The 22,951-nt window shown below is 40.4% G+C and overlaps 1 protein-coding gene across 1 annotated transcript in view; it reads left to right on the top strand.

Moving 5' to 3' along the window:
• EPYC (epiphycan) overlaps positions 1–21,702 on the top strand; it is a 151,250-nt gene extending 129,548 nt beyond the window's left edge. Inside the window, exons 5-7 of the mRNA XM_086919545.1 lie at positions 5,535–5,737; positions 13,517–13,612; positions 20,905–21,702. Coding sequence (XP_086775671.1) covers positions 5,535–5,737; positions 13,517–13,612; positions 20,905–21,075 — 470 coding nt within the window. The 3' untranslated portion in view covers positions 21,076–21,702. The remainder of the gene's footprint in view (positions 1–5,534; positions 5,738–13,516; positions 13,613–20,904) is intronic.
• Positions 21,703–22,951: the final 1,249 nt, after the last annotated feature.

The raw sequence follows: 22,951 nt of genomic DNA, 5'->3' as shown, positions 1-22,951 counted from the left end.
GCTAATTCTATTAGCGGATAATGTTTATATATATGTTATTATTCTTCTGGGACCACCTGAGCAGCCATCTTGTTTCTCAGGAGAAGTGAGGCGCAAGAGAGCACTAAACAAGAGTGGAAAACGCGAAAAGGGGGCAGGGCTGAGACCCCCTGACCCCCTAGCCCTTCTCAGGGGGTCCCAGAAGGACCACCAAGTGCAAATAAAAATATTATTTTTTTTAAATCGTGGGGTACGCACACGGTACGCGTACTCTACGCGTACGGTGTGCTTACCCCGCGTTTTCTTTTTTTTTTGCCCTTGGGGGTCCTTTTGGGACCCCCTGAGAAGGGCTAGAGGGTTGGGGGGTCTCTACCCTGTCCCCTTTTCGTGTTTTCCACTCTTGTTTTGGGCTCTCTTGTGCCTCAGTTCTCCTGAAAAACAAGATGGTGGCCAACACTTCCTGGTTTGGACAGTTTGGAATGTTGACAGTCGACTGCCAGACAATCAGAAACTCGCTCGCGCACGTAAGGGTACGCACACGTACGCGTACGGTGCGCGTACGGTGAGCGCATATAGATATATAATTTGATCAAATTAAATTTTCTCAACAACTACTGGAGGGATTTTCAGCAAATATAAAAAAGGCACTACTGCATACCTGTCCCTACCATTTTGCCAAGTTTGGTGTAATTCCGTTCAGCCGTTCGGGCTCTAGCCGTGTCTAAAGGTCCCATAGAAAATGCCATTTGAAAAATTTCAAATGAAATTTTCTAAAGAACTACTGGAGGGATTTTCACCAAACATAGCAAAGGCACATCTGCATACCAGGCCCCACCGTTTTGCCAAGTTTGGTGTAATTCCATTCAGCCTTTCGGGCTGTAGCCGTGTCTAAAGGTCCCTATGGAAATCAACATGGGGAAAACACACTTTGGGACCCCCCTTATGACCCCTGCTTGACGAATCCCCCCCGAAACTTTCAGGGAAGGAGTGGAGCGAAGCTGGCCAAAATTCTGGAAAATTACATACAAATTCCTCAATCGGCGCCAAAGTTATTCCCAATAGAATGTTGAGCGCATATAGATATATAATTTGCTCAAATTTATTTTCTCAACAACTACTGGAGGGATTTTCACCAAATATAGAAAAGGCACTACTGCATACCTGTCCCTACCAATTTGCCAAGTTTAGTGTAATTCCGTTCAGCCGTTCGGGCTGTAGCCGTGTCTAAAGGTCCCATAGAAAATGCCATTTGAAAATTTTCAAATTCCATTTTCTCAAGAACTACTGGAGGGATTTACACCAAACATACAAAAGGCACTGCTGCATACCAGTCCCTACCATTTTGCCAAATCTGGTATAATTCCGTTCAGCGGTTCGAGCTATAGCCTTGTCAGAATGTCCCTATGGAAATTAACATGGGGAAAACACGTTTTGGGACCCCCCTTCTTTCTCGGCCCCCGCTTGACGAATCCCCCCGGAACTTTCAGGGAAGAAGCGGAGCGTAGCGAGGCAAATTTAAGGAAAATTACAGGCAGATCCCTCAATCGGCGTAATAGAATGTTCGGAATTTCCTATGGTAACTAGGTCCTAACTATATATACCTACTGGCGACCGCCAGTAGGTAATATATATATATATATATATATATATATATATATATATATATATATATATATATATATAAATATATAAAAAGAGGTATTATGGGAACTATTTTTTATGTGAGCAAGGGCACCCGCCCGAAACGCGTCATCTGTTAGCGCTGCTGTGACCTTCACTTGAATAAAGTACCTCTTGCCAGCAATTTGGGATTCGTTGGTTTTTCTTCTTGGGATAGAAACAACAACTGGCATTCTTAAGGTGAACCTACATCGTTTGATATATATATATATATATATATACATTTATATATATATACATTTATATATATATATATATATATATATATATATATATATATATATATATATATATATATATACGCACATATATATATATGTGTATATATATTTATTACTATTTAGGTTGGTGTTTAAATTTAGTTACTGCTAATATGTTTTGCCGGTTCTATTGTCTAATGCTACATACATGCAGTATCCCCATTGCTAGATGGCCCCTACTCTACTATTGTCTGGGGTCCCCTTTTTTCATGTCCAGCTATATAAAAAAAACTCATTTACATTATTATTAAGGCCACTAGACAAATAGCACATGAACTCTATTCTTTGGGCTGACGTGGGATAAATAGTGAAATGTAAGATCTTTAGCTGTCCACTTGCTAAATAGCAGAGATTTACAGTTTTGTCGGCCTCTGGGTAAATAGCAGAGCTGATGTATTATATGTCGGGGTGCCAGATAAATATCCACTTCTGATATTTAACCGCATCGCTGCTGCGGTTATTTTTGCGCTGTGCGGCTGTTTTCGATTTACCGCGATACATGACGAGCTCAGCTCGTCATCCGCACACGTCACCCGTGGCTGATGACGAGCTGAGCTCGTCATCAGCATCGAAGGGGTTAAACATGTGATATGCCACTCACGTTTTACAAGGGTTGCTTTATCAGACATTGAGCGCTACAGATACGGTTTCACCCACATTTGCTTGTAGTGCACGGGGATGGGGCACTGAACAAAATAATACTGACAGAGAAACTGTATTCTATATCTTTTCTTCCTGACACCGAAGCAATACAACACCACTCCTTGACATCAATATTTGAGCTTTCCTTATCATGCACTTTACTGAAAGTGAAGAACAGCTCACTATAGTGTGTTTCTTAAGGAGTCCTCTGTGCATAATTTATACTTATTTGTTTATTTTCAAACTGATGCTTTACATTGAAACCAAATGGACTGGTCAAAGGTCACAGCCTTGAATCCCAGCAAGCCGATTCAGATTTTGACTAAATAAGTTAAGAACACCATTAACTTTGACAATAACTTCTATTATTTGAGCTACAAATGACAATTTCATTTTTTATTGCGAAAAGGAGCAATTTTTGGGGGTAATTTAAGACTGATACCAACATTACTACTCGTATATAATTCTCAGATGAAGCTGATCTCAAATTAAAATGGTGGTAAAGATGAACCTTGCATGCTACTTTTTTCTGAAACACAAAACATAAAATGGCTGCTGAGGGATGCAACACTATTTCACTGTGACTGTTCTAGGATTCATAATGTTTGCTGATCGAAGAAAGTGTTGTTTTTGATACTATAGTTGTCATATAAGGCTATATGGCTTCTGTTAAATATGATTTACTCAATTGACACTTTTTAACTTCCTTTCTTGCAATTTTTTCTCCTAAGTATTGCGCCTTGTCGCAGCTGTAAGGCACTCTTTGGTGCCAGAAGCCATTTTCATCCTAAGGGCGAGATGTACAATATCGAGGGATCGCGATTAACTATTGGCCCATTTTTGCGATCCGCTATTAGGTGAGCGCAAACAGCGATGTACCAATGTGTGTGTCACACACTTAGCGATTTCCTGTGGGTCTCAGTGAGACCTACCTTCAATACTATTCATTAGTTTGGGTCTTGGATTGCGACCCTTTGGGAATCGCAAAAGTCACAAGGATGGTGTACTTCTGGAGTCAGCTGACCACCCTGTCTGTGATTACTTTTAAATAAAGCAATGTTTTTTTCAAATGCAGTCCTTTTTCCTTAACGGAAAATGGGTTGCGTTACAAAAAGAAAAATGAAAAGATTCCTTTTAATTATTTAAGAGCAGGCACTGGGCCATGGGCCCACTGCCTGCTCTTAAAAAATGTTTTTACAAACATTCACAAAGGGCCATGGGTTTCTTGGGGACCACTTCCCATTTGCGAATGGGTTACCAGCTACTTGAAGTAGGTGATAACATGTGAATTTTGGTTGCAAAACATTCACACATACCACTGTGAGTCGTTTTCAGAAAGGGACACCCTAAACACGCCCCTTCCTAAAACCCAATCACAAGTCAGTTTTGCAATTCGGTTAAAGGTTACCTAATCGCAAGATAGGGTTTGGTAAATAGAAAAATGTTTTTTTCCAGTCGCATATGGCCAGATTTTGCGAGCCGGGCCACTTGCGACCTAAACAAATATTGCACGTCTGGTCCTAAATTCTGAAAACTAAAGAAAAGCTAAACGATTTGCAAAATAAGACATTTCTGGAAATGTCACATTTTCCCCTAGTGAGAAATGTATTAAATGTAATAAGGGGAAATGATGATTACCAGAGTGTTGTAGCCAGCGATCAAGGCATCCTGTGCCTCTGCAAATTGTTAAGTTACCCAGTCTACTAGGTAAGGTTGTTAGTGTCCTATCATGTATTCTCAGCTTACTGAATATCATTGATGGGCCAATGAAGAATACTATTTTTGTATTGATGAAATAACATTGTGCCCATATAGATTCACATAAATAAAACAAATCTGGTTGGTTTTGCTTAATTACCTCTGCTATATTTCATCCTGTCAACAGAAATTTAATTTTCTTTCTGAGGATCTGCTCTCAGTGGTCCTCTCTCTGTTTAACCTAGTACTCTTTGTAAAACGTGAAAACCATCTGAATGTGTTATGAAAATAAATGCAGAAACAGAGATGAGTCTGTTTGACACAGTGTTAGTACACTCATTGGGACCCTAAGAACACAGCATGTAAGTAAACAAGAGAACATTTACAATTGTTATCTAATGAAGCTGATTTATCTTTTAAAGAAAGATGTAGTTATCAGTCTTACACTCCCTATTTGAGATTTTAAAACAGCAAGGTTGCAGCCGGGATTATCAATCTTCCGCAGAAATGTGCTGCTTCAAAGAAAGCAACAGCCATGCCGGAATAGATGCCAAAAGAACGAGAAATACTGGCAATTCATCATTTTATTGCCTACAGTCTCAGTTGAGTTCCTGGACCTGGATGGTCAGTCTAGGCATACTTCCAATGTCTGGAATATATTTCTGTCTTTTGGGGAAATCATAGAGATCCCAGGGCTACTCTTGAAAATGTTTGAATGTTGTAGATTTCCATGTGTATGCATACTTCTCAAGATGTTCTGATGTGAATTTTAAACAAAGTTGTATTTTCCCTTATCAAATCTCTGCAATGCACATTTGCCAATGTTTTTTCAATCACAGGTTACATTTTTTACTGTGAAGTAACTCTCCTCATACACCACAATAGAATGTGAAGGTTTTCCATTCCTATTCAAGAGATACATTGAATTCTGCCTTTAGATGAAGTAATCTTTGCATTTGACTCATATGTGGAAAATAACCTGCCAAATTAATTTCAGTTTGTGCGTGTTAATTGCATTTTGTCCGAACCTCACACCTACATTTTCCGCTTTTCTGCCTCTTAACTGGCAGGACAAGAAACACCGTAATGATGTCACTCTTTGTGTTTTTCTCAATAGTTGAAGTTTCATGACAAATATTACATTTGATGCAGATCGGAGGATAAATTAAATCATTTTTTATTGTATTCCTGCTTTATAAAATGAAAACTAGTCTAATGTCACTTTTTTTGTATTTAGTAAGAAATTGTAGAAGTAATTTGCCATCTTTCCGACAGACAATCTGAAAAAGATTGATTTGACATCCAATGTTATAACTGACATTGATGAAGATGCTTTTAGAGGACTTCCCAATCTTGAGGAGCTGGTGTTAAGAGACAACAGGATACGGCAGCTCCCAGAATTGCCTCACAACATGATATTTATTGATGTCAGCCACAACAGGCTTGGCCGAAAAGGAATTAAAGAAGAAGCATTTAAGGTAAGTTCTTAGCAATTCAAAATGATGGAGTTTTATTTAGCAGACCAGAGCCCTTTAATTTCTCATTCATGGACAATTATGATAAACTGTTTTCCTTTTGTTGTTCCCTAGCTCCTCAGAAGAAAATAGTAGAATGTAGAGGTAATAAGAGGTCAACCCTGAGATATCAGTGAAATATGAATGCTATGTAATGCCACTTAAGTTAGCCAAGGCATTTTGATGAATTGATGCTTATGTACTTAGCAATATTATGGACACAGATTAAAAATATATATGTTCCAGACCCATGAGATGAAAATAAATGACAGCTGTAAAGGAGGTTTTTGCTTCACAGTCTAGTTCTGAGAAGGGTTTCATCAAGGTATGTTAAAATGCCAAGGCAAATGAGTTAACATGATAATCCCCATTTGGTTTGCTTGTCATTCCATTACAAGTGTATGTAACACAATTGAGTGATTAGATATCTAGATGCCGGTGTTAATGTATGCCCCAAAATAATGATTGGCAAAATACTAAATATTCATCAAATCAGTAAGAAATATATAGGATATATGCACCAAATGTACCAGATTATTTGATGAATGGCACAAATACAGTGAGAAAGTACCATACCCTATGATTAAAAAATTGGAAACAGCAAACGTAGTCATGGTAATTTTAATATGGAAGCAGCAGAATAGGAAGCACAATGTCCAAGAGCCATTGGAACTACATTGACTCAACTGACTAATTGAGAGTTTAATTTAGAATTTAGGCCACAGATTTTGTGCCCACAATTCTTCTGGAAAGATGGCAAGAGGTAGACCTGTTTAGTTTTTGAGTTCAAAGCCAATTCAAGATTAGTTCCTCCACCAAAGTTATTATAGTCACCTTTAGATCCACGACTCTGAGATAACCTCTGGTAGAAAATGTGCTAATGCTTTCATCATATGGTGGATCTCTGCTAACTAAATTGTCACTAGAAATGTAGCTGAAAGCAAGCAAAGCATAGTCCACACACCTTGTCCTTTCTGAGGATTTTCACTGCAGATCTTTTATGATATTAGGGGGAAGACTCTTGATTGACGCACTGATCTGCCACCATTTATTGACAATATTCCTTCCACCCACAGCTTGGTAGAGCAGGTGGTGGTGTCAAGGTGTTTCCTCTGAGTTAAATCCACCACCTGCCAAACTAAAAAGTGGATGACAAAGCTGCCATTTAAAATCTCCTGTTCTATTTCGCTTTTCACTTTAATGAATCCTAATTAACATTTCCTGAACAAGATATGTCAGACTTTTTATCATTTCTCATTACATTCCCTGAATTGGAAATTCATATAGCCTTTTCTATAACAAAATGTATCCTTCAGACAATGGAAAGCTAGAGGAAGATTTCCACCCTTGGTAAATGTGATATTCCCAATTGCTAGTTCAAAAGTTACAATATCAAATATTCTTGGAGTTGGTTTGGTTATGTTAACAATTCTAAAGATCTTTAATGGCATAATGATACAATTTATCTTGCTCCAAAAATTTTAACTGGTCCCTCTTTAACAAATCATACAAAAGATCTAATTTTCTAAATTATGGCATTGTTTGTGGGAAAGGTGACAAATTACTATTACATGTTCCTATATGTTGGACCCGGCCTCGTGGCGTGGTTCCCCCCGCGACTCAGCTCCCCGATTAGCCCAGCTCCATACATAGAAACTCCTAGCTGCCCTGCCCTGCCCATGCCCAACCAAACGCCCATGGCCCGCATCGGCCTGTCCCCGGCCACCCTTCCAACCCACAAGGCCCCATAGGCCCATCAGCTGCCATTTTCCCTTCCCGAGATCCCTGATGCCGTGGGCCTAGCCTGACCCCAGCCCCAGCACAGCGTAGGCTCCAGACGCGCCAACCCCCATTGGGAGGGTGAGGGCTACCCTAGTGAGATAAGGCGAGGAGTTTCGATGGCTCCTCCGGCCTCCCTGGAGAGACTGGTTTCGATCACACCTCTGGTCTCCCCCCCGAGGGCCAGTTTCGATGCCACCTCTGGCCTCCGGGTGTGCTGGCTCCAGGCCTGCTGGGCGTCTGGGAATTCCCGGACGCATCCTCAAAAGGATCAAAGAACCAACTGCCGGAGCTCACCCACGGACCGCCCCCACAGCCTCGGACCTCCGTCTGCGAGGGTGCGGACATCAAAGGGGCACTGAACTATATCAAGGGTCGCCCCTGAACTAGCGGGCAGTTGTATCTTGGACAAGGAAGCCCTGCTGATCTGATCGCGGCTGACTGAACCTCGTGAACTCTTGAGCCCTGCTGACGCTGTCGCGGCTCGTTCTTGGAACTGATCCATTGGAGCCCTGCTGACCTTGTTGCGGCTCGAGCTTGAATCTTGAAGACCTCTCCTGAACCATCTGAGCCCTGCTGACCTCGTCGCGGCTCGAGCTTGTATAAAAGAAGACCTCTACTGAACCTTCTGAGCCCTGCTGACGTGGTTGCGGCTCCTCCCGAACGTCCTCCAGAGCGATCCCTGCTGACGCTGTCGCGGCTCGAGGGACATTCTAGTCCGGCTGGACTATCGAAGATACCAACCCGAGGAAACCAACCTCAAGCAACTACCACCTCCCGTATCCCCCCGGCTCGAGGATTGAGAGCTGTGCGCAGGGTACGCTACGTGCTGGCCTACAAGGTTAAGACTGTCCCGCTACCCCCTCCCTAAAGACTTGAAACTCTCTGCGATCCCTCGATCATTGTACATAAGTGTGATATTACTTTTCTTCGTGATTACAAAGAAGTTGATAACTAATCTTTCGGTGTTCTGTCTGTTCATAAGTGTGGTGTGGTCCTCGTGTGTACGATTCGCTACTTGAGGTCTTCCCCAGGGGAGATCCCTAACAAGGCTCTGCATTATTGCTGGGAGAGGTGGGTCACGGAGGAGCTGGGTAGACATAACCCGACCTCTGAGATCGCCCCTTCTAACACTATACCTATGAACAATAACCATTTTGTACTGATAGTGTAAGAAAATGTAATGTATTTGCACTGATTTTGATCTTTTCACAATCCTTTATTACTGCAATGATGTTGCAGAAGTTGAATTTTGTATGTTAAAAAATTAGAAATATCCATTATAACATTTCAAACGCAATTCTAGCATTTTTGTCAATAAAGTTTGTCTCAAATGTTGAGCTCAAACTATCCTAACTTTATTGTAAAACATTTTACAAATTGATATAACTACAGAAACATCAATACAAAACGTGTTTAGTTTCTTCACAACTCACATTTTTGATAGAGTATAAAAGCATAATTTAAACTTCTTAAAATGCATACTAACATTTTCAGATATCTGAAAGAACCTTTGAAAGCAAGCGTAACTGGCTTAAAATTTATGAAATGTATATAGGATTTAAGAAAAATTGGCTTGTCGATTGAAAGTAAAAATTGTGTTCAGTGATCAGATAGGAATTTTTAGTGGGGCCACTTCTTCTAATGCTATAATCTTCTTTTTTAAAGTGCAAGATTTATTCTCCACTTGTAGGGCTCTCGTTGGATCTCCGTTTTTATGCTATACGAGACTTAGTGGCTATTGAACCAAAATAAAAAGTCATATCCATTTTACCCCGTTTAGGAGATTCACATTGTCCAACCTCCATTGTGTCTGAGACTAATATATGTTTTACCCTGTCCCTCAACATTTAAATCTTGGTTGTCACAAACATCCAATTTCCTTGCTCTTCACAAATATGTGCTTCCAATTACAAGTCTTGGTCAGGCATCTTCTACATGCTGAGAAGGTTGTCTTAGAGAATGTATTTATTCAATCCGATCTGGGGTTTGACATTGTTGATTAACAGTGATATAGTGAATTTGGTAAAGAATGAAACTAAGTAGCTGATGTATTTCTCTATAAATACTCCCCCATTCTTCATCATAGAATTGGTATCCTAAATCGAATTACCAGGTTTCTTTTACTTTTTCATAATTTGAAGCTTTGAATTCCAGATATTAAGTATAGCATAAAGCCTTATATAACCTATAACCTATAGCCATGTGAGGTTTTGCAAATGTTATCCAATTACTTCTGGCAACAACCCACCTCACTCCTCTTAGTGTGTACCTGCCCGTTCTAACTAGGTTGCACCAGAGAGGGACAAACTCCGGAGGTGCTTGGGAATGCATACGAGAGAGAGAGAAGCAGCATGCCCAACTGTACTTTGGTATGGCTCTCTCTGGTATTATGTCAAAAGACTCCCAGGAGGTCGTTGAAAAAGCTACCTGTGGTATTTTAGTGAAGAAATACAGGACATTCCAAATAAATATGTTATATGCATAAATGCTCACCATAAGGAAGGGTCACCGTGAACCTAAGCCAGCCGGAAAAGAACCATGTGAGCCTCAAAATCAGACAAGGATTTGAAAGAGGTCTGAGTGAGAAAGGGGAGTGGGTAAACAAAGCCAGACAAAACAGTTGAGTCTAAAGAGCATGGTCAGTATAACAGAGAAAATGAGTCAGAGACATGAAGGGGTCAGTCCTCAGTAAACCACCAAAGGGTCAAAGAGCTGGGGAGGAGAAAAGCCATAGCCAAACAGAGTCCAAAGAGCAAGGTCAGTGTGAACAGGGAAAGATGTCAAGGGAATTGAGGAACCATTCGGGGAGTAAACATCAACGGTAAGGGATGGGAATGGCAAATTATGGAGCAGGAGCAAAAAGCCAATACAACATGAGGTTGCCAGGCTGCTTCCTAGTGTTTTCCTGAAGGCTAAATACTGCAACTGCCTGTTGTGAGACAGATGTCCTACTCTTGACCCTGGCCAGCTAGCTTTTTACAGTGCTCTAGCTATGATAGAGCCATATGCCACAGCCTTAAAGAAAAACGACTCACTGCTGTTCTGGTAATCTTTCTAGAACTCAGACACCTTGCTGATTCCTGATGTCACACAGACAATGGAATATTTCACTGAATATTCCTGAACCCTCTCTTCACTGAATATTTGAGAAATAGCTTCTGAACTGAAACTTGAGAAAATAATGATAGGTTAGTTTTTTTTAGTTCTTTGATTGTCATAATTCTACATTGACTCCCAATCTAGTCAAATTACTAAACTTTTTTCTCTCATTCTGAAATTGTTTTTGAGGTATACTCTGGGAAGTCTTGAGAGACACTCTGCCTAACTGTTGTGGTTCTTCTTATGCAAAATAAATAGTTTACAAAGACACTTAAAGGTGGAATGGAATCCATATTTCCATGTCAACATATTTCCCTCTGATTACCTTTAAAGGAGCACCTTGATTGTGTTTTTCATCAATGATGCAATGATTTTATGCAACTTATGGAACACTTTTGCCAGATAATACAATTTAAAAGTGGGGCTTGTCCATCCCCTCCTCTAATTGGAAGGATAGTATTTTCCAAGCAAATTATGGTAATTTGTAGCCCCATATGAATGGTGAAATCATCCCATTGATTTTTTTAACATCTAGATAGATAATATGGGAGAGGCTGAAACAAAGAAATAATAACTCTACCAACTATTAACACATATAAATTGTGTATGATACTAAAATATTTCTCTAATTCAAACAGTAACCTGATTTGGTTAGGCAGTATAAATCGCATGCATACTTACCATGTTGCATAATTTGTTTGGCAAGTATAGAGGGCTGCAATTCACCAGCATTCCTTCCATCTTCAAAACATTTAATTAATACCATTGCATTATGAGAAAGAAATAATTGTGTTGCAGACTGAGTGCGAGCTTATGGTCTTATTGTAATGGCTTTATGGACCGCTGGAGCTCCCCGAATCAATGTTTTCAGTTAACATAGCAAGGTAATTGCTCAGTGAAAAGAGCAAATTGCAATGGAAACTATGGAGATCCCTAATGGGTTCCCCATTCCATTGAGATTTCTTCTCGTTGTCCATGTAGGGGCCGATTATGATGTCATTCGGAAAGGCTCCAAATGGGATTTGATATTACAGAATCCGCTCCGAAACCCTTGTTTCTGACTGAATCACACACATTTCCCAATGACCGATTACGATGCCCGGAAAACGTTCGGCTGTCCGATTTGGTTCCGATCAGCATTTAGACAGCCTGAGTCTTTCCGAGCCGAATCGTACTGCTCTATGGACAAAGTTTCCGAACAAGCGATTACGATGACTGATTCGGAAGCTGCTCCGATTTGGTGTGCCCAACACGAAACAGCTGTTGAAAAGTGTCTTTGGGGGCCCGATGCGGGCCCCTCTTCACCCAGTGACTTCCAGTTGGGGCCAATGGGGGTACCTAAGGGACCCCTCTTCCCAACCATGCACATTGGCAGGCACCATGGGTGCAAGGATTTCCTTAACCACCCTTTATTTCAATGGGAGCCTGTGTTCTCGTTCGGAACACAGGCTTCCATTAAAGTCAATGCGAATCTGACCAAATGATGTTGGGAAGCATCAAAATTGGTTGTTCTGACTCGAGGACATTATCAGCAATTTCCAGTTCAGCAGGTCTAATGCATTTCAGCACACCAAAAGATCCTCAGCTAAATCAATTACCTTCCATAAATAATGGGTATTTAAGGATAGTAGTAACCCTGAAAAAAAAATCTGTTCACCTCGTACACTTGCCAATTTATTAGAAAGAATTTTCATTAAAATGTTATACTCAGGATTTATTAATGTAAGGAGGTTATAGGCTATGCAATTTCCAAAGTTCATCTCCGGTTTTCAAAAGGGAAACACGTTTCCCCGCATGCCCCTCTCAATATCATTGAGCAAAATAAGAAGTGGAATTATCAGGTTTCACTTAAGCAATGTATACTCCTGATGCCTTTGCAGCCGTCATTGAAAGGATGGCTTTTTCTTTTTATTCTTACACGGTTGCCCTCGTTAAAACCTGTTGTTGTTCTGTTTTTTACCCTTTTTCTGCCCCGACAGAAAAGCTTTTTTATGTCTCATGCTTGGGAGCTTGTAACTCTTGATGGAGCTTGTGAAATAATTTTAGAAAAGTGTTAGCAACTTTTCAGAATCATCTAGAAAGTGGGATAAGCTTTGAGCTAAAAATGAAAGGCTTAAGGACAGTGGGGCATATTATGAAGAACTGCGATAAAATTATCACTACTTTAGCCGCTAAAACAGCGATAATGGGCTTGATAACATGCCCTTGTGAATTCCCATAACAGCCCAGGTTAACACCAGAACCTGGGCTGCTATGGGAATTCACAAGGACATATTATCAAGTCCATTATCACCGTTTTAGCGGCGGTTTCCTGCCGCTAAAGTGGCACTAATTTTATCGCTGTTCTTGATAATATGCCCCAGTGTTGTTTGAAGACTGGAGTTGAACTGGAGTTGAATAGCCACTGTCGGTATGCGTATCCAGACATTAAGGAATACAGAGATGTTTCCATGATGGGCTTTATGGAATGGATGTCAATTTTACAATTGACTCCTTTACTTTATTTAGTTCTAGCTTCTATATATGTGATCATAAAAATTCTCCTTAATCGTATCTGAATATAAACATTCGTCATCATGTTTCACTATTAAAGGAAGCATAGTCCAGTAATTTTGAAAAACAGTTCCTTTTTGAATTAGCTGATCGCTAGTGATCTTGTAAGTGGAGAGGCAGGACCTAAGTATCATAGTAGAGAATCGTTATTACAATACATTAGGCTGTTCTTACAAAATTATCTTAATTTAAACAATTGGCTTTCTACCTACTAATTAACCAAATCAAATGAGGACGTCTGTATACATTTTAACGTTTTTCATTGTAGTATCATAAGTACCTAAACTTATGAAACTTTATTTTCTACAGGAAATGGACAATCTCCACCATCTTTACCTTTCGGGCAATGAGCTGGATCACATTCCACTCCCTCTCCCCGAATCACTGCAGTCTCTCCATCTGCAGGTAAGTTAAATGTAAATTACACTTTCTTTAAATTTGCCAATGTGCAAACGTTTCTCCATGCCTTGATGTTACTTAGGATGGCATTGTTTTTGTTGATATAAGACCCATCAAAAATTACTGTTCAATGCACAGATGCTCATTTGGGTCGTCGCAATTCCTATGCGGAAAAAATGTATCACAATTAACACTGTGCCTGGTCCTATGGGCATGATGCATGAAGTGCCACGACATTCCATTTGTCACAGAAGGAAATCATTAGCTTAGATGGGTCATTGATTTATCCAGTGATTTCCTTGAACATGTGCACTGCATGTCTATGGAGGTTGTGTTTGATAAAACGGGCTGCTCTGCCTGAGTGAGTGTGCTTGCATCAGTCCACACTGATGCAAAGATTTTCCCCAATCACGTCCTCTCTGTGAAGTGGCAGAGGAAGCATAGATCTGGGTCAGACAAGCCTAAGCTGTAAATTGTGACAGCTTTCATCTGTCCCTGCTGTCATGCTGTTCCTTCTATGACCAGGCCTTAGCAGAGCCAGGGAAAGACAATCTTCAGCACCACCTTACCGAGGAAGTTTACTTGGATTGAAGCACCTTGTGAATAGGTGACTCTGAGTAAATATATGCATGTGTTATGTGTTATTTGGTTTACAGGGCTTACTTTAATAATCCCAAGACTCTATTTGTGGTAGTGTGGGCAAACAGCTTAGGCTTATCAGAGAGGAGTGCTGAGCATTTGTTGTGCACACAAAGTTCATAAATGAGACACCCACTCAATAAGAAATCTGGGAACAATTTAGCAAAATGACAGATTTTTATATAATTTTATATAATATTAGAATGCATAATCAAGGAAATCAGGTAAGTACTTTTAGATTTATCTTTTTTTAAAAAAAATAATGCAATAGAATATGTGACTAAAGTTATCGTATGTACAGACACTGTGGGCCTGATTCACAGAACTAACTTAAGACAAAATCCTAAACTTACTACCATTTTGGTATTCACAGAAGGCACTTACTCATTTTGGTATTCACAGAAGGCACTTACTTATGTCGGTATTCACAGAAGTTAGGAGTCCTAACTTTAGGACTGATAAATGTCTTCTGTGAAAACCGAAAGTCTTAAAGTTAGGATTTTTCTCAGATTAGGAGTAGTAAAGTTGGGAGTCCTAACTTTAGGACTCCTAAATGCCTTCTGTGAATACCGAAAGTCTTAAAGTTAGAATTTTTCTTGGTTTAGGAGTAGTAAAGTCTAACTTTAGGACTTCTAAACTCAGAAAAATCCTAACTTTAAGACTTTTGGTATTCACAGAAGGCATTTAGGAGCCCTAAAGTCAGGATTTCTAACTTTACTACTCCTAAACTGAGAACAATCCTAACTTTAAGACTTTCAGCACTCACAGAAGGCATTTAGGAGTCCTAAATTTAGGACTCCTAACTTCTGTGAATACCGAAATGAGTAAGTGCCTTCTGTGAATACCAAAATGAGTAGGTGCCTTCTGTGAATGCCAAATTGGTAGTAAGTTTAGGATTTTGTCTTAAGTTAGTTGTGAATCGGGCCCACACTACATACAGTTTTCGCTAGAGGTTCTTTAGGGTACCATTTGGTACATAAGGTGCTTATGAGCCAAGAAACAACCAGCAATTTGGATGTACCTGCCCTAAGGCGTCTGGGTGCAGAAGTGCTGACCGCGTTGGTAGCCTTGTGTGCTACATGTTAAAGTCTATGGGCAAGTACCTGTAAAAAGAATACTGCACATGGGAACTTAGGGACAAGTCCTGCAGAACTCAATGGTGGGCTCAGCTTTTGAGGGTCTCTGGAAAAAGGGAACACTGTTGATTAACTCAAATGTCGGGCTGTGGGGCTTGGGTGCAGAGGTGTTTTGGTCAGTGGGTCTCTTGAGTTAGAGTCTCTCACGTCCTGGGTTAACCTGGAGAGGAGAGGAAAACAAGACTGAAGGGCCACTCTGGTGACACTCTCATTGGTCTTGAAGTCCCTCATTAGTTATTCGTAGGTTGGCGTTGGTGTTGTACGAGCTGGACACTGAAAATACCTTTGTTGCTGTAAGTGCTACGGTACCAAGGGCAGTGGTGCTGTGTGGCTCCTGGAGATCCTGGTGTCTCCGCACTCAGCAAGGAGGCGGAGCTGACCTCCTAGAAACATGGTGGCATCTTCTTGGTGTGATGCACCCTCGGTGGACCCGATGGTCAGCAAGATGATGTACCAAAAAAGTGCGGTCAGTGAATGTAGCTACAGGGGAGTGGCTCCTCCACCCCAAGGGAGTTGCTGCTTCATTGTCAAAGTGCTGACCAGTCCTCCAAGGCTTTGATGAGGCTCTTCAGCAGCAGGGTGAGGCATTTCTTGCAATGTTTGAGAGAGCAGCTGCCAGGCAGGGTTTGGTGCCAATTTCGATGCTCCTCCACAGTTCATGAATTGTTGGCTCTTCCTTATCCTTCTTCTGTTCCCAGGTAAATGAATCTGAATTCCTGGTGTCAGGAGGCCACCTAAATACTGAAATTCGGGGTGTTAAGGGGGTATAAGGCAGTAGCCAATGGGCTACCCACTCTAGAGGTCACTACTCCCCCTTTATGGCCACTTCCTGTGGGGAGTGAGCATAAACCTAACCCAGGGTTACTAGTTTCACCAAAACTAATATGGTGAAAACGTTCTCCGAGTCTCCACATCAGGTGGCCCACCTTAGGGGTGTGCCTAGCGTCAGTGGCGACTCCCCCACTATGGCAGAGGAGCGTCACCCCACTGCTTTCAAGCAGTGCGAAAAGCAAAAACATAAAACATAATAACTTTCTGTTATTAGGATTTTATGTTTGTGCTGCTTTGCATTGGGCTGCTCTGCTCTTGGAGCAGAGCAGTGAAGAAGTGGTTTGCTCACTCCTAAGTGCGCAATGACTGTTTCGTCAGCCCACTCAGGCTGGCCAAACCAGTCCTGCGTTCTCCATGCTGGCTGCATTACAGCCTGCATGGAGAACACTCCCACCACTCCAGCCCATGGTTGAGTGCCACGTCACAGCGCTCAGACCAATCACAATGCTGCATTGCAGCATTGTCATTGGCTTAGGAGAAGGAGCCTAGCTGCCTGCTTCCTGTTCCTGAAGTCGGAGGCAGGAGAGCAGGAGCAGAGACGAGGGAGCTGGCAGCGGCAAGGTAAGCAAGTTTTTTATTTTATTTTGCTCATTCTCTCCATCGCAATGACCACCACATGCCCCCCGCACCTCACCGGCGACCCCTGCATTCCTGAACCCCACCCGCGAACCATGCTGGCCACCACTACCTAGCCTGATAGTATGACATGCCTACTGACTAGCTATTTTTCCTGCCTGTTCTGGTGCCAAATAGGCCCTAGTACAAGGGTGGCATTCTCCAGGTCTGTAGGAGGCTTGGGTCACATATCAAAGATGGCAGAATCCTCTGGCCTTGACATGCTAATTTGCTAGCCATCCATCTGGAGGAGGTGTGATCACCTTCCTGAGGAGCAGGCATTGTTCCTGACCTCTGAGAGCGTGGGCCCTCAACTACAAGGGGCCAGGAATTTTTCTGTGGTGGCAGGCTGGACGATACTAGTAAGCGAGAGCACTAGAGAACTAGTAGGTTTTCAGATGCCTTCTTGGTGCATATCACAATAAATCTGATACTGGAATCAATATAGGTTTATTGAGACAAGGTGTTTGATACTGAGCACCATCATTTCCAGTGCAGCCATTATGTAGCTGGCTAACTTGTAATGACCAGTTCCAACATGGCTGCCTGATCACTTGCAGTGCTCTAGCAACGGAACTAGGCATCACAGGGGCATATCTACCCATGTAGATACGCCCTCACATGTAATGTATTGCAACCTTCCTTAGGGCTCTTAAGGCGTGCTGTAGGGGTCACATACATGCTGTATGAGGGCATTGCACACCTGGAGCGAGTAATTTTGTGTTTTCAGAGGGCTTGTGCCCTTCCACGCATGCCAAAGTGACAGTCAGCATGCAGTTTTTGTGTGAGTCCCTTTTGGTGGCATAATGCAATGTGCTGCCCATAGGGACCTCTTTCATGCCTTGGGTACCATAGGTCTCATTCATCAAGGTCTTACAAGGGTGCTAACGTACTTGCCAATTAGTTTACAATTGAACATGTGTTTTGTTTTAGGGAAAAAACGCTGGCACTAATGGCTGGTTAATAGGCCTCAGTGCACTGTCGAAAAACCAGCATCTATTAGTTCAAATGAGGGCAAAAGGTGATGACATCTACAAAGAAGTTCAGCTTTCCACACTTGGATGAGACAAATTGTGAATTAATCAGTCTGGATGGAGATACGGTTAGCCTGGTGGAGGTCGAGCAAGCAAGCTCACTTTTTTTTTAGCTAATGGACAATTAAGTATATTCACCCAGATTTTAACATGGACATGCTAGCCACAGACACTAATTATTTGACTAGACCTGAATATTCATGAATCTTAATAGAGAGAAAAACCATAAGGAGATGTAAGTACACAGAAAATCCACCCTCCAAAATTACTCAAGAGTATAATTATGATTTTCAATATTTTGATGGCCTCTCATATCATAAATTCATTTCCTGTTTAATCATTCATTGGTGAGGAGGAAAAATGCATGTTATTTATTGTCAGGTATATAACTCAATCAAATCTATAGTTTAAGTAAAATTGCATTGTGGTACTTGAGTGTGCTTTGGCAGATTTCACTTGCAGTGCAGAGAGTGCCGAGTAGGAGAGTAGCTGCTATTCTCCCTTAATAAGCCCACACGTGTACTAAAGGCCTTGTTGAATGGTTTGTATACAAGTTTATAAGGATAGCAGCTCAAACACACTGACACACTTCAAAAAGAGCCTAAAGACCTGGTTGTTTTAGGAACCTAGGCCGTCCAATGAACATGTTTTCTGTCTTGCCGTGTGCCGAGAGATCTCCCTAGGGATCATTCGACGGGCCATACAAATGCTAAATAAAATAAAAATAAAATAAACAGAATATAGAGGCTTATATGGAGGTGGATTAGACTGCAATATTGTAATTGCCTCAGGCTGGGTTGACAGGTCAACTGAATATAAAAGATTTCAACCTAAGATCCCTAAACACACCTAAAGACCATACCTTTTAGAATTAAAGGCCTTATTTGGAATTTGGCGGATTGGATGCTCTTCCACAAATATTACGGATGTCATATCCATTGTGTTACAAGTGCCTTTGAATATAATTTACTTATAATATAACATATGGGATATACATCACATTTGTAATGGAATATTCCATTTACCAAACTCTAATCATTGTTCTAAACCTTTGATTACTTAGTGCACAACAAATTTAGAGCCAGATGTATAACGTTTATTGTGGTTGCAAAGGGGTTTTAGGCCCAACCCTATTTTGGGAGTCACAAATAGTTTGCGACAAGCAAAATACAGTTTAGCAACTTGTTATTAGGAAGGAGCGTTCCCTTCCTAATAGCAATCCCAAAAGCTATGTAAGAATGTTATGGGACCGCAATTGCGGTCGAAAAACACTTGCAGTTCATCACCCTTCTGAGAAGGGTGGTAAAGCACTTGCAAACAGGAAGGGGTTCCCAAGGGACCCTATCCCCTTTGGGAATGTATGCGCACATTTTTTAAGGGCATGCAGTGGTATCAGGGACCACTGCCTACCATTAAAAAATTAAAATGATAAGTTACATTTTTATTTTTTAAATGCATCCCGTTGTCTTTTAAGGAAAATGGGCTGCATTAAAAAAAACTGCTTTATTTTAAAGCAGTCCCGGAAATGGAGGTCTGCTGACCCCAACAGGCCACCATCCCGGGAGTGCCAGCGATTCCCAATTGGGGCCAAAAATTGTGACAGCCTCATTAATATTCATGAGGCATGCAATTTGCAACTCCATTGGGAATTAGACACTGTTATACATTAAATTAAATTCGACTCACAATTTGTCGCAATTTGCCAGTCGCAAAAGTCAATGGTCATACACCTGACCCTGAATATTTTAAAACAAATAAAAGCATGTCTATAATGGGAGAAATAGCTAAAATAGCAATGGATGCTTGATACTGTTGTTTCCTTGCCAGGCGAAGGGTAAGTAGAATGAAGTGGCGATTTTGATCAGTAGAAGTGTCAATTTCAATAATGTAAATTGAACAAAATAAACCAAGGGGAGCTTTTCCTTTATGGAAGCCAGAAACTAATACCAGCATCAACAATACTGCTAGCAGTCCCCCCTCCTGCCCACATGTGATCACCCACAACTCTGGAAGAAATTAACAACAGATCTGGCATTGATAGAATGAGCCTGATTTAATGACTAACATCCTACTTGACTGCCTACCAAAGTTTAATTTAAAAAAGCTAGATGACCACACTGCATTGGCAAAATTCATAAATAACGTAAAATATTTGACTCATGGTGACTCAGCTTCACTTCACCAAAATGGTTTACCACTTTCTTAAATACAAGTCAACCTCACCTGAGAAATGATAACTTCTTCATATCAGGGAATTTCCTGTCTCAGCTATTTGGCCTGACATCGATCTTACCTGTGTGTCTGACAATGCCTTCATAGCAAGTAAGAAATCAGAGGTCAGACTTAAATTATGAGTAGCCATGCACTAACATGCAGGTGAGGAGACAAAGTTTTTGCTGATTTTTATAAAAGTGTAGACCAAGTTGAAGCCCATGATATGGTAAGAGATTTGTTTTCCCAATATGCCCTTCATCAGGAGTTCTCTCTTGGGGGTTGTGGTAGAGGAATCATGCTAACAGTCTGAAGAAAGAAGGCTGTAAAAAGATTAACTAAGAAGCCATAGGGGGGTGAATGAAATTGCCCTATGTCTAAACAAAGAAATCTCACAAAAAGCCACAACATCTAACAGTATCTTCTACCATGATGGTTTAGAGGGTTTTGGTTAGATCATCACAATTTTAGGAATGCTAGACTTCTATATCAATTTAGTGGGTATTTTATCAATGTTTGTGAAAAAGTAACAGAAGAAAGATGTTAGAAACACAGGTAACATGTAAAGATTCGAGAAAAGTCTCCCATTTTGGAACAAGTGTGAGAATGTATCTGTTTAGAATGTATGCAATTGTTTTAACTTTACTGGGTTATCGGAAACAATACCCCTTAGTATTAGTATCTTGGACTGACGTTGAAATTAGTGTTGTATTACTTATGCATGCCTTTTTCATTACTCCATAGAAACATGCATTGAATATTAAGTAGGAAGGGTCATAAAAAATAGATGTATATTTGCTTAAGAGTTTTACATTTGTATTTTTTATTTCAGGATAACAACATTCAAGAAATGCATGAAGACACATTTTGCAATGTTAAAGATGTCTCATATGCCCGCAGAGCTCTGGAGGATATCAGATTAGATGGAAACCCCATCAATTTGAGCAAAACACCACAAGCTTTTATGTGTCTACCTCGTTTGCCTATTGGCAGGCTTGTATAAGTTATGGAAAGGCCAACCAAACAGTATAAAAAACATTTGTTATAAATAAACACATAAATTACTGCTAAATAAGAAGCAATAAAAACCTTTATTGTATTAACAATGTCCTAATGTATAAAGTAAACAAGGATGCAACAAAAAATATGCCATAACAAATGTAGTTTGTTAATTCACTTCAAGCTGGACTACATCATTTTACATGGTTGGATATAAGTAAACTCAAAAATACCCGAACAGATGAAGCTATATAGTGAAGCAGAAATATTGGCACAGGTCTTCATTGCAGTTTTCCCCCCAAATTTCTGTCCGTCATTTATCTCTTCTTATTCGCTTTTAATTACATATAAAGTGTGCTGGTTTTAGATTTCACCATGGTTCTAATTAAGCACTCAACTTTATTCTCTCTTCAAATGTGTATGATGTCTCTCTACTTTGTGTGTGTCGAGAGACAGGATTTCAGGACAATGCAAGCAACACTAATAACAATATATTGATATCACCTCCAATTACCAAATGCATATTTAAATAAAAAGTACTATGCGTTAATGTTTTGCTTTGATGTAAATAACGTTTTTTGGGTTGTATTGCTGCTTTCAAAAATTAGATTAAATATTTCAAATTTTTCTAGTCAGATCTTTTGGTAGACAAAAACAGGTTTATTTTAAAGATGCACATACATTCTGACTGTGTATTTGTAATTGCAACATGGGCTGACAGACCTTTGGTTTGTCAGTATATAAATAATATAAATATATATAAATGTTTATTTAAGAAAAATATGGACATTCTAAACAAGTTCACCTGCAAAGCCAAAAAGAATATTGAGAATGATTACACATCACAAATAAATGTACTTTAGGTGCATTCAGATCTGTTGATGATGCCTCTGTCTAATGTTTAATTAATTTCTATTTCCATTTTATGAATCTACATTGAGTTGCTTTGAAAAATAGTCATTCCCAGAGTGCAGGAATTATAGCAGGCATTTGTGAAGATAAAACCAGAGCTTAACATGTTGCAGGGTTTCTACTCACGAACAGAACTATGCTTTGGACCACAGAACATTAGTAGATGGGGATTGAGTCCCGACACCACCTCATTACCATGAGTCCGACTAGCTATAAGTGAGACTATCTAAAGTGTCTCACTATCCTCATATCCAGAGACATAATTGACACCTCAGTACACAATACTCAGGGATAGCAGTGACAGGACACCCCCTTTCACTCACACACTCATACCTGTCCACAATAAGATATGACAGAGACACAAAGGAAGTTTGAAATGTTTATTTAAACTATTGTGCTCTAGAATGCAGTATACGTGCCACAATCAGAAAACAACTGCCTAGCAAAAATACCATCAGCAAATGTCTATAGACCATATATTATGAAATGCCCAGGGATAAAACAGATTAGCCTAACCCCTTCCCCTCTTTTTCAGAAGCAAACTGATCATACAGCAAAGATCTCTGAGATTAGTAGCGGACTCTGTACCTTAGCATACACTGATGAACATTCTACATCTCAAATGCAGCCAGGATATTTTCTCAGAAAATATCTGTCTCTCTCTCTGTTTGTTACATTGCTGAGCATACCTATATGACAAGGTTTACATGTTCATAAACAACAACTGCATTTCTGTGTTGTGTCTAGGCGCGAGTACCTGACAAGAACAAAATAGCAAGAGACATTGTTTTTTAACCTTGTCTGCTATTCAAACTAAATCCCAGGAAAGAACAACTACAGGTTCTGTGTGAAAATATAATGTGGCACAAAAGCAAAAGTGTTCCTATAGTAACCTGTGCAAAGCAAATGCGGCCTCTGTTGTGCACAATTAGGCTAACATAGGGAAAACTACAATGGGCCCTGTACAA

The sequence above is a fragment of the Lissotriton vulgaris genome, chromosome 1_1 (genome assembly GCF_964263255.1).
Source record: "Lissotriton vulgaris chromosome 1_1, aLisVul1.2, whole genome shotgun sequence".
In the NCBI taxonomy this organism is placed as follows: domain Eukaryota; kingdom Metazoa; phylum Chordata; class Amphibia; order Caudata; family Salamandridae; genus Lissotriton; species Lissotriton vulgaris.
This window is presented reverse-complemented; position numbering and strand designations above follow the sequence as displayed.